Genomic DNA, 17,424 nt, shown 5'->3' on the forward strand with positions numbered 1-17,424 from the left:
ATAAAGCTTTATCTGTCTCAAAAAAAGATAAAACATTCATATGGGTACAGTGTTGCATGACCGCACAATTGTCATTCAAAGTGTGATAGCGCTGAAAGCTGGAAATTGGCCTGGGCAGGAAGGGGGTAGAAATGCCCTGTAGGCGAGGGGTTAAAGAGGATTTACCTTCAAAAAACGTGCATTTATTTATTTTTTTTTTAAAAGATGGACTTCCCCTTTTAAAAAAAAAAAAAAAATTGTAGTGGAGGTCACATGTTTCCTGTCCAGAGTGGAGCTCCGGCTGAGTCCTCCCACAGAGCAGTGTGACCTCTAGTGTCTGTTGGAGGAATTCCTGTGTGTCCTATGCAGTTTATGATGTATTTGGTCTCACGCAAAATGGCCGCCAGCCGAAGCCTCAGCTAAACCGACTTTGTCCTCTAGTGTTTGGGGGAGACGCGACAGGAAGTGGTGTTGTGTGGACCGTTGAGGAGAGGTGAGGATCGGGGAGGGATACATGGAGGAAATGATCAATAATACAGGTTATAGGGGATCAATAATCAGTGATATGAGAGGGGAAACATGGTGGGGAAGGGGAGGACAGAGATTTATCTGATTATAGAAGTCCCAACAGTCTGTACCAGAGGAGCTGACGCTCTAATGCCCCCTCCCCCGCAGTCGCATCAGTCTCTGCACCAGAGGAGCTGACGCTCTAATGCCCCCTCCCCCGCAGTCACATCAGTCTCTGCACCAGAGGAGCTGACGCTCTAATGCCCCCTCCCCCGCAGTCGCATCAGTCTCTGCACCAGAGGAGCTGACGCTCTAATGCCCCCTCCCCCGCAGTCGCATCAGTCTCCGCACCAGAGGAGCTGACGCTCTAATGCCCCCTCCCCCGCAGTCGCATCAGTCTCCGCACCGGAGGAGCTGACGCTCTAATGTCCCCTCCCCCGCAGTCACATCAGTCTCTGCACCGGAGGAGCTGACGCTCTAATGCCCCCTCCCCCGCAGTCACATCAGTCTCTGCACCGGAGGAGCTGACGCTCTAATGTCCCCTCCCCCGCAGTCACATCAGTCTCTGCACCGGAGGAGCTTATGCTCTAATGTCCCCTCCCCCACAGTCACATCAGTCTCTGTACCGGAGGAGCTTACGCTCTAATGCCCCCTCCCCCACAGTCACATCAGTCTCTGTACCGGAGGAGCTTACGCTCTAATGTCCCCTCCCCCACAGTCTCTGTACCAGAGGAGCTTACGCTCTAATGTCCCCTCCCGAGCAGTCACATCAGTCTCTGCACCAGAGGAGCTGACGCTCTAATGCCCCCTCCCCCGCAGTCGCATCAGTCTCTGCACCAGAGGAGCTGACGCTCTAATGTCCCCTCCCCCGCAGTCACATCAGTCTCTGTACCAGAGGAGCTTAATGTCCCCTCCCCCGCGGTCCCATCTGTCTCTGTACAGAGGAGCATACACTCCAATGTCCCCTCCCCCGCAGTCACATTACGCTCTGTGCCAGAGGAGCTTACACTCTAATGTCCCCTCCCCCGCGGTCACATCAGTCTCTGTACCGGAGGAGGAGCTGATGCTCTTAATGCCCCCTCCCCCACAGTCACATCAGGTGATGCTATAGCAGCTCCTCCGGGTGATCGGTGTGGAGTTCCCCACAAATATTGGTTGTGGAATTATCGGCTCAGTCCGGTGTGTGCGGTGATATGTGACGTGTAGAGAGATGTTTTTATATGTGCACATGGGAGGGCTAAAAGGGGGTGAGGGGGAAGTGCTTGGGTGTAACCATGTTGTTTTAACAACTTTCTTTTACTGAACTTTTCCTATCACCCAGGGGAGCAGAAGTCCTCCAATGTGACAATGGGGGGTCTGTGGGGGGACTATTGATGCTGATGGCGTACAGATAGCACTTCCTCTCTTCTGCAGTGGCCAGGGAAGGTGACAGCAGAACCCGTGAAGCATGGCGGGGGGGGGGGGGGGTAAAAGGAGGGTCGTCTGTTCTCACCAAAGGGTCAGTGACTTTTATTGCGGTTTGTCACCTCAGGTTAGGCCTGCGCCTAATTTATGACAGACTTGTTCCAGATTCACCAGATTCAGGTCCTTTTTAGAATCTTAAGCTGGCTATAGATGGGGTGAAATTTGGCTGATCCAACCGGAACCGGATTTTGGTCCATCTAGAGCACAGGTGTCAAACTGGCTGCCTCCTTATGTATTATACATGGAGATCATATCACCCCCTTATGTATTATACATGGAGATCATATCCCCCCTTATGTATTATACATGGAGATCATATCCCCCCTTATGTATTATACATGGAGATCATATCCCCCCCTTATGTATTATACATGGAGATCATATCCCCTCTTATGTATTATACATGGAGATCATATCCCCCCTTATGTATTATACATGGAGATCATATCCCCCCCTTATGTATTATACATGGAGATCATATCCTCCCTTATGTATTATACATGGAGATCATATCCCCCCTTATGTATTATACATGGAGATCATATCCCCCCTTATGTATTATACATGGTGATCATACCCCCCTTATGTATTATACATGGAGATCATATTCCCCCTTATGTATTATACATGGAGATCATATCCCCCCTTATGTATATACATGGTGATCATATCCCCCCTTATGTATTATACATGGAGATCATATCCCCCCTTATGTATTATACATGGAGATCATATCCCCCTTATGTATTATACATGGAGATCATATCCCCCCTTATGTATTATACATGGTGATCATATCCCCCCTTATCTATTATACGTGGAGATCATATCCCCCCCTTATGTATTATACGTGGAGATCATATCCCCCCTTATGTATTATACGTGGAGATCATATCCCCCCCTTATGTATTATACATGGAGATCATATCCCCCCTTATCTATTATACATGGAGATCATATCCCCCCTTATGTATTATACATGGAGATCATATCCCCCCTTATGTATTATACATGGAGATCATATCCCCCCCTTATGTATTATACATGGAGATCATATCCCCCCCTTATGTATTATACATGGAGATCATATCCCCCCTTATGTATTATACATGGAGATCATATCCCCCTTATATATTATACATGGAGATCATATCCCCCCTTATGTATTATACATGGAGATCATATCCCCCCTTATGTATTATACGTGGAGATCATATCCCCCCTTATGTATTATACGTGGAGATCACATCCCCCCTTATGTATTATACGTGGAGATCATATCCCCCTTATGTATTATACATGGAGATCATATCCCCCCTTATGTATTATACATGGAGATCATATCCCCCCTTATGTATTATACATGGAGATCATATCCCCCCTTATGTATTATACATGGAGATCATATCCCCCTTATGTATTATACATGGAGATCATATCCCCCCTTATGTATTATACGTGGAGATCACATCCCCCCTTATGTATTATACGTGGAGATCATATCCCCCTTATGTATTATACATGGAGATCATATCCCCCCTTATGTATTATACATGGAGATCATATCCCCCCTTATGTATTATACATGGAGATCATATCCCCCTTATGTATTATACATGGAGATCATATCCCCCCTTATGTATTATACATGGTGATCATATCCCCCCTTATCTATTATACGTGGAGATCATATCCCCCCCTTATGTATTATACGTGGAGATCATATCCCCCCTTATATATTATACATGGAGATCATATCCCCCCTTATATATTATACATGGAGATCATATCCCCCCTTATGTATTATTCATGGAGATCATATCCCCCCCCTTATGTATTATACATGGAGATCATATCCCCCCCCCCTTATGTATTATACATGGAGATCATATCCCCCTTATGTATTATACATGGAGATCATATCCCCCCTTATGTATTATACATGGAGATCATATCCCCCCTTATGTATTTTACATGGAGATCACATCCCCCCTTATGTATTATACATGGAGATCATATCCCCCTTATGTATTATACATGGAGATCATATCCCCCCCTTATGTATTATACATGGAGATCATATCCCCCTTATGTATTATATCTGGAGATCATATCCCCCCCTTATATATTATACATGGAGATCATATCCCCCCTTATGTATTATACATGGTGATCATATCCCCCCTTATGTATTATACATGGTGATCATATCCCCCCTTATGTATTATACGTGGAGATCATATCCCCCCCTTATATATTATACATGGAGATCATATCCCCCCCTTATGTATTATACATGGAGATCATATCCCCCCTTATGTATTATACATGGAGATCATATCCCCCCTTATGTATTATTCATGGAGATCATATCCCCCCCCCTTATGTATTATACATGGAGATCATATCCCCCCCCTTATGTATTATACATGGAGATCATATCCCCCTTATGTATTATACATGGAGATCATATCCCCCCTTATGTATTATACATGGAGATCATATCCCCCCTTATGTATTATACATGGAGATCATATCCCCCCTTATGTATTTTACATGGAGATCACATCCCCCCTTATGTATTATACATGGAGATCACATCCCCCCTTATGTATTATACATGGAGATCACATCCCCCCTTATGTATTATACATGGAGATCATATCCCCCCTTATGTATTATACATGGTGATCATATCCCCCCTTTATGAATTATACATGGAGATCATATCCCCCCTTATGTATTATACATGGAGATCATATCCCCCCTTATGTATTATACATGGAGATCTTATCCCCCCTTATGTATTATACATGGAGATCATATCCCCCCTTATGTATTATACATGGAGATCATATCCCCCCTTATGTATTATACATGGAGATCATATCCCCCCCCCCTTATGTATTATACATGGAGATCATATCCCCCCCCCCCCTTATGTATTATACATGGAGATCATATCCCCCCCCCCCCTTATGTATTATACATGGAGATCATATCCCCCCCTTATGTATTATACATGGAGATCATATCCCCCCCTTATGTATTATACATGGAGATCATATCCCCCCCTTATGTATTATACATGGAGATCATATCCCCCCCTTATGTATTATACATGGAGATCATATCCCCCCTTATGTATTATACATGGAGATCATATCCCCCCTTATGTATTATACATGGAGATCATATCCCCCTTATGTATTATACATGGAGATCATATCCCCCCTTATGTATTATACATGGAGATCATATCCCCCCCCCTTATGTATTATACATGGAGATCATATCCCCCCCCCTTATGTATTATACATGGAGATCATACCCCCCCCCCCCCCTTATGTATTATACATGGAGATCATACCCCCCCCCCTTATGTATTATACATGGAGATCATATCCCCCCCCCTTATGTATTATACATGGAGATCATATCCCCCCCCCTTATGTATTATACATGGAGATCATATCCCCCCTTATGTATTATACATGGAGATCATATCCCCCCTTATGTATTATACATGGTGATCATATCCCCCTTATGTATTATACATGGAGATCATATCCCCCCTTATGTATTATACATGGAGATCATATCCCCCCTTATGTATTATACATGGAGATCATATCCCCCCCTTATGTATTATACATGGAGATCATATCCCCCCTTATGTATTATACATGGAGATCATATCCCCCCCTTATGTATTATACATGGAGATCATATCCCCCTGTAGGGACGGTATTCCCGGCACAGTTTGGTGTCATCTGCAGAGACTGAAATGGGATTTATAATCCCCGACCCCATATTGTTTATAAATAGATTAAAAAGTAAGGGTCCCAACACTGAACCTTGGGGTCCCCCACTAATACTGAACCTTGGGGTCCCCCACTAATAACACTGAACCTTGGGGTCCCCCACTAATAACACTGAACCTTGGGGTCCCCCACTAATAACACTGAACCTTGGGGTCCCCCACTAATAACACTGAACTCTGCGGTCCCCCACTAATACTGAACTCTGGGGTCCCCCACTAATACTGAACTCTGGGGTCCCCCACTAATACTGAACTCTGGGGTCCCCCACTAATACTGAACCCTGGGGTCCCCCACTAATACTGAACCCTGGGGTCCCCCACTAATACTGAACCCTGGGGTCCCCCACTGATGACCCCAGACCATTCAGAGTATGAATCATTAACCACTGCTCTCTGAATACCATCTTTTATTCAGTTTTTTCTAACCATTTACATACAGATTTCTCCAAGCTTGTAAACTTTACCTTACACACTGGCCGTGTGAGGGGAGTTGTGTCAAATGCTTTTTCAAAATCCGGGCACTTTTACCCCCTTCCCACCGCCACCCCTCTACGTGTACCGCGTCCACCGCCACCCCTCTACGTGTACCGCGTCCACCGCCACCCCTCTACGCGTACCGCGTCCACCGCCACCCCTCTACGCGTACCGCGTCCACCGCCACCCCTCTACGCGTACCGCGTCCACCGCCACCCCTCTACGCGTACCGCGTCCACCGCCACCCCTCTACGCGTACCGCGTCCACCGCCACCCCTCTACGCGTACCGCGTCCACCGCCACCCCTCTACGCGTACCGCGTCCACCGCCACCCCTCTACGCGTACCGCGTCCACCGCCACCCCTCTACGTGTACCACGTCCACCGCCACCCCCATTTGTTTGACAACTTCTGCCTTTCATGAATCCATGCTGTCTGTTGCTTAAAATATATTTTTTTTCCAGCAAGAACTCCTCTCTGTGGTCTTTTATTAAACTCTCCAGTATCTTCCCAACTATAGAAGTTACACTAACAGGTCTATAATTACTTGGGAAAGATATTGACCCCTTTTTAAATATTGGCCCCACATTGGCCTTACACCAATCCAGTGGTACTATGCCAGTCATTAAAGAGTCCCTAAAAATGAGAAACAATGGCTGTGAGATGACAGAGCTCAATTCTTTAAGGCCCCTGTGGGTGTCTTCCATCCGGTCCAGGGGCTTTATTCACCTTTATTCTGTCTAAATATTTCTGGATCATATCAATTGTGAGCCAATGTGGATCATCTTGGGCTGTGTCAGTACCACTCCCATTATGGACAAGAGCCCCCCCATGCTCCTTTGTATACACAGAGCTGAAGAAGGGATTTCATACATTGTCCTTCTCTTTGTCCCCAGTCATCCCCTCTAGATGGTTCTGTAAAGGGCCTACATGCTGGGACCGGACCTTTCTACTATTCATATATTTGAATAATTTTTGGGGGGGGTTGGTCCTGATATCTTTTGCAATCGTGTTGTTCATTTTCCATTTTTGTGGTCTTTATTTCCTTTTTACATATTCTGTTCTATTCTTTGTAATGTGTAAACGATGATCGCGTTCCTTCATTTCTATATTTAATAAAAGCTCTTTTCTTATTATCTATAGCTTTTGTAACTTTGGCCGTAAGCCACATAGGTTGGATTTTTTTAGCCTTTTATACTTATTGCCTATGGGAATATATTTTGCAGTGTGGTCACATACAGCCTTTGAAGAACTCCCCATTTCTGTGTTGTTATCATCAATGCCAATATTCCCTCCCCAGTCTAAGTCTTGGAGAGCAGCTCTCAGCCTTGGAAAATGAGCTCTCTTGAAATTGAGCATTTTTATTCTTCCCGTATGTGCTCGCTGTTTACAGCTAACAATAAATGAAATCATGTTGTGGTCACTGCTACCCAGATGTTCTTTTATATGGACATTAGTAATAAGCTCTGCATGGTTTGAGATTACCAGGTCCAGCAGAGCATCATTCCTAGTAGGGGCCTCTATGAACTGTACCATAAAATTGTCCTGTAGTAGGGTTATATATTTTTGCCCTTTAACTGTTCCTGCAGTACCATTTTACTCCAGTCAATTTCCGGGTAGTTAAAAGCCCCCATTATTATCACTGTCCCCTCCCTTGCAGCTTTTTCGATCTGTGCGAGGAGCTGAGTTTCCACTTCATCATTAACACTGGGAGGTCTATAACAAACTCCAATGATGACCTTTGTAGTACCGCCCCCCATGTGCAGTCCCACCCATAATACTTCAGCCTCATCACACACTCCATCAACTAGGTCCTCTTTCACACTCACTCTGAGATCACTTCTCACATAGAGACAGACACCACCACCTTTCCTATTCCCCCGTCTCTCCGAAAGAGAACCTAGCCAGGAATATGAATGGCCCAGTCATGTGAAGAATGAAGCCAAGATTCAGCAATACCAATTCAATCATAGTTCTCTTTATGTACCAAACCTTCCAACTCACCTATTTTGCTTGGCAGACTTCTGGCATTGGTGAACACTTTTTCCCATACAAATGGTACCAATTTCACTGGTGGTTTGTAACATGGGAACCTTTTTATCATCTGCCATAGCCCTCCCCCATCTTTTCCCATTGCACCCACCAATAAGTACTGACCCCTGTATGATCTATCTACACCATTATAATCTAATTCTCCCTCCCCCCTCCATCCTAGTTTAAATACTCCTCCAACCTTCCCGTGAAAACCCTCCCCCAGCGCAGCAGGCCCCCTTCCATTTAGGTGCAAACCATCTCTAGCATATACAGTCAGGTCCATAAATATTGGGACATGGACACAATTCTAACATTTTTGGCTCTATACACCACAATGGATTTGAAATGAAATGAACAAGATGTGCTTTAACTGCAGCCTGTCACCTTTAATTTTGAGGGTATTTACATCCAAATCGGGTGAACAGTGTAGGAATTACAACAGTTTGCATATGTGCCTCCCACTTGTTAAGGGACCAAAAGTAATGGGACAATTGGCTTCTCAGCTGTTCCATGGCCAGGTGTGTGTTATTCCCTCATTATCCCAATTACAATGAGCAGATAAAAGGTCCAGAGTTCATTTCAAGTGTGCTATTTGCATTTGGAATCTGTTGTCAACTCTCAAGATGAGATCCAAAGAGCTGTCACTATCAGTGAAGCCATCATTAGGCTGAAAAAACAAAACAAACTTATCAGAGAGATAGCAAAAACATTAGGCGTGGCCAAAACAACTGTTTGGAACATTCCTAAAAAGAAGGAACGCACCGGTGAGCTCAGCAACACCAAAAGACCCGGAAGACCACGGAAAACAACTGTGGTGGATGACTGAAGAATTATTTCCCTGGTGAAGAAAACACCCTTCACAACAGTTGGCCAGATCAAGAACACTCTCCAGGAGGTAGGTGTATGTGTGTCAAAGTCACCAATCAAGAGAAGACTTCACCAGAGTGAATACAGAGGGTTCACCACAAGATGGAAACCATTTGTGAGCCTCAAAAACAGGAAGGCCAGATTAGAGTTTGCCAAACATGTAAAAAAGCCTTCACAGTTCTGGAACAACATCCTATGGACAGATGAGACCAACATCAACTTGTACCAGAGTGATGGGAAGAGAAGAGGATGGAGAAGGAACTGCTCATGATCCTCAGCATACCACCTCATCAGTGATCATGGTGGTGGTAGTGTCATGGCGTGGGCATGTATGGCTGCCAATGGAACTGCTTCTCTTGTATTTATTGATGATGTGACTGCTGACAGAAGCAGCCGGATGAATTGTGAAGTGTTTCGGGAATATTATCGGCTCATATTCAGCCAAATGCTTCACAACTCATTGGACGCTTCACAGTGCAGATGGACAATGACCCAAAGCAGACTGCAAAAGACACCAAAGAAGTGGAATGTTCTGCAATGGCCAAGTCCATCACCTGACCTGAATCCGATTTGAGCATGCATTTCACTTGCTGAAGACAAAACTGAAGGGAAAATGCCCCAAGAACAAGCAGGAACTGAAGACAGTTGCAGTAGAGGCCTGGCAGAGCATCACCAGGGATGACACCCAGCGTCTGGTGATGTCTATGCGTTCCACACTTCAGGCTGTAATTGACTGCAAAGGATTTGCAACCAAGTCTTAAAAAGTGAAAGTTTGATTTATGATTATTATTCTGTCCCATTACTTTTGGTCCCTTAACAAGTAGGAGGCACATATGCAAACTGTTGTAATTCCTACACCGTTCACCTGATTTGGATGTAAATACCCTCAAATCAAATCCATTGTGGTGGTCTATAGAGCCAAAAATGTTAGAATTTTTAGAATTGTGTCGATGTCCCAATATTTATGGACCTGACTGTAGGTTGCACCCCAATGAAAAGTCAGCCCAGTGCTCTAGAAACCCAAATCCTTCCTTTGTACACTAGGTCTTCAGCCATGCATGGAGTTCTCTAATCTCCCCATCTTTCCTGAGTTGTGCATGGCACAGGTAATATTTCAGAGAATATCACCTTGGAGGTCCTTCCCTTCAACTTGCAACCTAGTTCTTTAAATTTGATTCTTAAGGAGCCTCTCCACCTTCCATGTATTCTGTCATTGGTTCCAACATGAACCAAGACAGTTGGGTCATGCCCAGCCCCTTCCCGTAATTTATTAATCCGGTCCACCACATGCCGAACCCTGGCACCAGGGGGACAGCAAACCATTTGGTTGAGGCGATCCTGGCGACAAATTATTCTAACAGTCCTTTTGCTTATAGAATCCCCTACTACCACCAGTTGTCTAGACTTTTCTGCACTACAATCACCACCCCTCCCAGATGGTCTGCTCTCCCGGCTGTTAGAGATAGCAGTGACATCCAGGGTTGCCACCCCCACATCTTCACCCAGCTTGGCAAATCTGTTTGAGTGCACAACCCCAGGGCCAGCCTTCCTTTTCTGTGAGCCCCTACTACTCCCTCTCGTTACAGTAACCCATCTTCCTACCTGAAAATCCAGATTAGCCCCTCCACCCTCCACATAAATCCCATTAGCTACCTGCTCAGAGAGCAGAAGACCCCTTTCAGAACACCATATAGTTCTGTGTATAGCAGCATCTCTCACGTAAAATGCTCTGTCTGCTGTACTCCAAGACTTCACGCGTACTGACCAAAGGCTTCTAGGAACCCTGACTTTTATAGGGAGTGGCTGCCCATTAAAAAACCTCCAATTATTAACCAATTCTAAGCCACCTGATGAAAGTTTAAAGGTTAATAACTGCATATTTGGTAATTTGTTGCTATGGCAGGCAAGAGTTGAATTAGTTTGCCATTTATCCCTACTGCAAATGGCTAGCGCTCAGGTCGCAGTCAGGGTCCATTCAAACTTTACGGTCTTTGCTAGTGGCAAATGATTATCAATCATTGGATGCTATGGCTGCAAGCAAGTGGCCAACTTAGTTTGCAGTTTCCTCTAACCACAAATGATTTGGACTCACCTCAAGCCCATGCTCGTCTTATCACTCAAGAGCTTTCAGTCTACCGTTGTGTCAGTACATGACTCCCCTCACTGCTATAACACATAATGGGGATTAGGAGGGGGTGCTCAGTGGGTTCTGATACCCATACTACAATACATCCTCTCAGTACTGGAAGGGACCTTTTCTGACTGATGACACCCAAATTGTGTCAGAGCGACCGCTATATTAGACAACTTCTCCTCGACGTTTCAAATCTTGGCTTGTTCAGCTGGAACTGGCTGAGATTTGAACCATGTGCAGTATGGGCTGAATGTACCAGAGTTGGTTGAATAGGCAACTTGGGTACAACCAACCTTCCAGATTTAAGAAATTTTGCTCCGTCTATGGTTGGCCTTAGTTGTAAAAACAGAAGTCCACAAGGTGGCAAGCATCCCATTGGACTCAACCCCCCCCCCCCAGTCATCTGACACACTTTACAGAATGGCTGAATTCCTAGAGGTCAGATACTTTCAACTTTTCTCTCTTGTCTTTCAGAAATGGCGTCTGCTGACCTGTGGAATGAACTGGAATGTTCCATCTGTCTGGACATTTATACAGATCCTGTAACCCTGAAATGTGGACACAACTTCTGCCAGGATTGTATTGGTCGTATGTTGGATACACAAGAGGGGTCTGGATGGTATTCCTGTCCTGAATGCAGAGATGAATTCCAGGAGCGGCCTGCACTGCGGAGGAACATAACACTACGTAATATAGTGGAGAATTTCATGTCTTCTCAGCGAAATCAGGAGTCAACTGGGGTCTTCTGTACTTACTGTATTCACACTCCTGTACCGGCTGTGAAATCCTGTCTGATGTGTGAAGCTTCTCTGTGTGACAACCACCTGAGAGTCCACAGCAAGTCACCAGAACACGTCCTATGTGACCTCACCACTTACCTGGAGACCAGGAAATGCTCCATCCATAAGGAACTACTGAAGTATTACTGCACCTTGGACTCCACCTGTATCTGTGTGTCTTGCAGTATGGTCGGAGAACATCGGGGACATCAGGTGGTGAGTCTAGAGGAGGCCTATGAGAAGAAAAAGAAAAAACTGAGGAATGTTCTGCAGAAACTGATGACAGAGAGAGAGGAGACAGAGAAGAGAATCCAGAGTTTGCAGGAACGCAAGGGGAAAATCCAAGGAAAAGCAGATGATGAAACCGAGAGAGTCACTGCCCTGTTCAGAGACCTCAGAAGACGTCTGGAAGACCTGGAGAAGAGAGTCCTGAGTGAGATCTCCAGGCAGGCAGAGCGGACCTCTCGATCGCTGTCTGATATGATCCAGGATCTGGAAATAAAGAAGGAGGAGCTGTCCAGGAAGATGGGGGACATTGAGAAGCTGTGTAAAATGACGGATGCACTGACTGTCCTACAGGAATCGGACTTGTGTGATACTGAGGATGGAGATGATGAGGACAGAGAGAGACATGAGAACCTCCTCCATGATGGAGGGGATGTGGATGTGGGGGGGATCTCACACATATTACACACGGGTTTATCTGATATCATGTCTGGGGTCAATGTACATAAATGTACAGGCACGCATGTCTCTCCACATTCGACTTCATGGGACAAAGTTAACATCAATGATGAACCATCTAGGAGACAGCCCCAACCCACTCCCACCACACAATGGTCATACCACCAAGCTAGAGGACAAAATATTGGGGCTAAACAGAAAACATGGGTGGTGTCGGGGGTTACAGACATATTACTGGATGTGAGGACAGCCGGTCATCATCTGCTTGTATCATACGACAAGAAAACTGTGTCCAAGTCACTACATTCAACTTACCCAGAAACTCCAGAGAAATTTCGTTGTTCTCAGGTGTTAAGCATTCAGAGCTTCTCCTCGGGGAGACATTACTGGGAAGTGGATGTCGGAAGGTCACAGATCTGGAGAGTTGGGATGTGTTACCCCAGTATAGACAGGATAGGATATCATTCAGGGTTGGGATATAATGAGAAGTCCTGGTGTTTGGTGAGGAGGAGGTATAATCAGTACTCGGTGCTGCATGACAATAATCAGATCCCATTACCCGGCGGTGTCTTCAGTAACAGATTCAGGATATATCTGGATTATGAGGCCGGGCGGATCTCCTTCTATGATCTGTGTGACCCGATCCGACACCTCCACACCATCACCACCACCTTCACTGAGCCCCTCCATGCCGGGTTACGTGTAGGGAGTGGTTCCTGTATAAAGATATGTGGGGAGGAATACGATGTGAGAAAACCGCCCAGAGACTGGTGACCTCACAGGACGGAGAATCCGGTGAAATACCCAGCCGATAGGAGGAAGTAGTGGACAAGAACCACCATTCCTGATGACAGCTCTGGGGCCATCATCTTCATCCTAAACTTCACCGCCTAGTGTGTCACTGAGCAGGAACAAGCATACAGGAGGTCAGATTATTTCAGCTTCACTGGTTGCATGCTTGTTCCGGGTCAGTGAAACATGAGTTAGTTTAGTGAGGATTGGGGTTAGCCCCGGAGCCTGCACCTTTAATAATGTATCTATAGCCAATGTGTGTTTTCAATTTTAGATGAATTGGAGATGTATTAGAACCTTTTTACTGCTATCAGGGACTCAGCCAGAGAAATTTCCATTTACTTCCTGTCCTGACAACAATTTACCAGACAGGAAGTGAGGGGAAATCTGACAGCAAAACAGACCGATAGACCGGATACAAAAAAGATTTTCTTTATTAGAATAGGGGAAGGCTAGAACCCCGTCTAGGGCAGGAATTGAGGGGACATCTCTGTAATGGACCTGCAGGTTGTAGTAAAATCTTGGCAGGGATTCTAATACCCCCCCTTGCGCACCCTCTCTCCCCCACGCACCCTCTCCATCCAATACTAGAAACATAGGTTTTATCTGAACACACATTTTAGTATCCACAATGATCCTTCCTAATGTCCTCATAGATGCCTTGTGTGACAAATCCATTTATCTGTGATTGCTCCTCCCCCTTACTCTGGCTGTAATAACTGTCACTATTAACACAGCCAGTGCTAGCCTTGTTCCTATTGGTTATGCTGTACAGGGGGCGGGGATTGATATCTGTCAATGTTCTTTTCTTTCCATAATAAACATGAAAATGATAAACAGATATCCGTGTTGAGCGATTATTCTCGCCGTGTTTTGTGTGCGTGGTATTGTGGACAGGTGGGGGGGAGGGGGGTATACAATATCAGGAAGGGGAAACATGGTAATATATTATTTCAGGTACTTATATAGTGCCGTCAATTTATGCAGCACTTTACATATATATTGTACATTCACATCAGTCCCCGCCCCCGAGGAGTGTACAATCTAAGGTCCTTAACTCACATTCATACATACACATACTAGGGACAATTTATAGACCGGAAGCAATTAACCTATCAGCATGTCTTTGGAGTGTGGGAGGAAACCCATGCAGGCACAGGGAGAACATGCAAACTCCAGGCAGGTGGTGCCGTGATCAGGATTTTAACCAATAACCCCATTACTGCCAGGCTAAAGTGCTAACCACTTTGCCACTGTGCTGCCCAATTGATCAATGATTGGATAGAATGATGTGACAGCTTGGACTATTAGAACCACCATTCACCCCTCCGGTCCCAGAACCTTGGAAGGAAATTCGTTTTTCTATGCTTTACTAAGGATCAAATGACCTTTCTAAGTGCTTATATGCTAATGTTGGGTTCTTTATATAATAACAGGTTCGCTTGCTAGAACGACTTTTTCAGAATCGTGTTATTAAAACAAATTGTTGCTCTCCGGATCCTTGGACTCTCTTGCCATGGAACATAGAGACAATTGATCTCCTTGTCCTACATCGAGGTATTTCGGAGTCTGGAGGTTGGTAAAGGTTTTAAGGTGTTCTAAGATAACAGAAATGAATGTCTTTGTAATTGTGCTGCTTTCGAAAATTCTTAAGTGAATGAGTTCATATGTAAAATGTTGGCGTTTGGGACGGTCATACATGGCAGCACTACGGGATTGGAGCTTAAAGTACAACTATAGGCAAAATTTTATATTTTGGGTAGAGTAAGGGAAGGTTATAACCCCGTCCAGGATTTTTTTTTTTTTTTTCCATCTGTGTCCCATTGAAGATATTTCCCTTCACTTCCTGTCCCATAGCCAAACAGGAAGTGAGAGGATGCCTGCAAATAAAGGGAATTCCCTGGGGACTCCCAGGTCCCCATTGGAAGATTTCCTCTGACTTTTTTGGGGACAACCCAAAATTTGGGTTTTTCTTTTACTTTCAATAACAATGCTAAGCAGACAAATATAGAGAGGGGGAATCTTCTCAACGGGGGATCAGACAGCAATAAAAATTAGTGGTGCACCGAAATGAAAATTCTGGTGCCGAAAATTGAAAATGCACTTTGTCGAAAACTGAAACCGAAATGCACAATTTTTACAAATGAATATATATTTTTTTTTGTAAAAAAAATACACTTTGATAAAAAAAAACAATATATACCCCAATTTTTTTGACAAATTATGAAAGAGGATGTTACGGCGAGTAAATAGTTACCCAACATGTCACGCTTTAAAATTGTGCATGCTCGTGGAATGACGTGAAACTGCGGTACTTAAAAACCTCCAAGGGTGATGCTTTAAAAATTTCTGCAGGTTAGCAGTGTAAAGTTACAGAGGAGGTCTCACCGGTTTGCATTCACAAATATCTTTGAAAAAATTGGTTGTCTCCTTCCAATATGTTCACGACACTTCCACCCTTTGATACCAGACTAGATCCTTTAGATAACCGTCCTTCGGCCAGCTTTCAGCCATCAGGCCTCCAGGCCCTTTTATAGAAGTAGAGTGGACTGGGCTTTGAAAGCGTAACTAATAGAATGCAGACTAGATCCTTAGACGACAGTCCTTCGGCCAGCTTTCAGCCATCAGGCCTCCAGGCCCTTTTGTAGAAGTAGAGTGAACTGGGCTTTGAAAGCATAACTTTAATAGAATGTTCTTCTTTCTGGACAGACCAAGCTAAGTCCTTTCACAAAGAATTAAGTAGACTAAGCTCTTCAGGACACAATGGGGTTTATTTACTAAAGCTGGAGAGTCCAAAATCAGACTCCCTTCTGCATAGAAACCAATCAGCTTCTAACCTCAGCTTGTTCAATGAAGCTTTGGCAATGAAACCTGGAAGCTGATTGGTTTCTATGCAGAAGGGAGTCTGATTTTGGACTCTCCAGCTTTAGTAAATAAACCCCAATGTCTCCTTCATATTCGCTGACTCTAACACACAAGGTATGGCCTCAGCTTACAATCTCTAGGGTCTTTCTCACCTGTTTGCATTCACAAATATCTTTGGAAGAATTGGTTGTCTCCTTCCAATATGTTCACGACACTTCCACCCTTTGATACCAGACTAGATCCTTAGATAACCGTCCTTCGGCCAGCTTTCAGCCATCAGGCCTCCAGGCCCTTTGTAGACGTAGAGTGGACTGGGCTCTGAAAGCGTAACTTTAATAGAATGTTCTTCTTTCTGGGCAGACCAAGCGAAGTCCTTTCACAAAGAATTAAGTAGACTAAGCTCTTCAGGACACAATGTCTCCTTCGTATCCGCTGACTCTAACACACGAGGGATGGCCTCAGCTTACCATCTCTAGGATCTCCCTCACCTGTTTGCATTCACAAATATCTTTGAATGAATTGGTTGTCTCCTTCCAATATGCTGACGACACTTTCACCCTTTGATACCAGACTAGATCCTTAGACGACAGTCCTTCGGCCAGCTTTCCGCCATCAGGCCTTTGTAGAAGTAAAGAGTGGACTGGGCTTTGAAACCGTAACTTTAATAGAATGTTCTTCCTCCGGACAGACCAAGTGTCACGAGTTCACCCACACGCCACGCCCACAGCAACTAGCTAACGGAGGCGCGCATGTGCGGCCGACTTGGGGTAAGAGGGAATAAGGGGAACTTAATCTGAATATATATATAAGACCGGCCGTGATATACTTTCACAGCCCGCACTACCTCTTGGCCACCACCGGAGGGAGACTCCAATCCAGATGGCTGACTACACACTGGCAGATACAAATCTTGCATACAATCTGATGCACTAAATAGGGTTGAGGAGCAGTCTAGCAATGGACACACCCTTCTAGGATCCCTCCAGCTATCCTACAAGCCAGAACCCCGGAGTTAATCACTCT

General features: G+C 44.9%; 1 protein-coding gene across 1 annotated transcript; it reads left to right on the plus strand.

The window, feature by feature from the left end:
• The first annotated feature begins 428 nt into the window (after positions 1-428).
• LOC149459267 (E3 ubiquitin/ISG15 ligase TRIM25-like) lies at positions 429-14,377 on the plus strand. Its single transcript, XM_089681411.1, has 2 exons — positions 429-472; positions 11,756-14,377. Exon 2 carries the CDS (start codon positions 11,758-11,760, stop codon positions 13,516-13,518), a length of 1,761 nt encoding a protein of 586 aa, XP_089537537.1. The 5' UTR covers positions 429-472; positions 11,756-11,757; the 3' UTR covers positions 13,519-14,377.
• Positions 14,378-17,424: the final 3,047 nt, after the last annotated feature.

The sequence above is a fragment of the Staurois parvus genome, unplaced genomic scaffold (assembly GCF_062004578.1).
Source record: "Staurois parvus isolate SC_StPar_1 unplaced genomic scaffold, SC_StPar_1.0 ptg000265l, whole genome shotgun sequence".
Lineage (NCBI taxonomy): Eukaryota > Metazoa > Chordata > Amphibia > Anura > Ranidae > Staurois > Staurois parvus.

What these genes read in the sequence shown, in the direction of transcription:
- LOC149459267 (XM_089681411.1), top strand. Translation starts at nt 11,758, where the DNA reads ATGGCGTCTGCTGACCTGTGGAATGAACTGGAATGTTCCATCTGTCTG.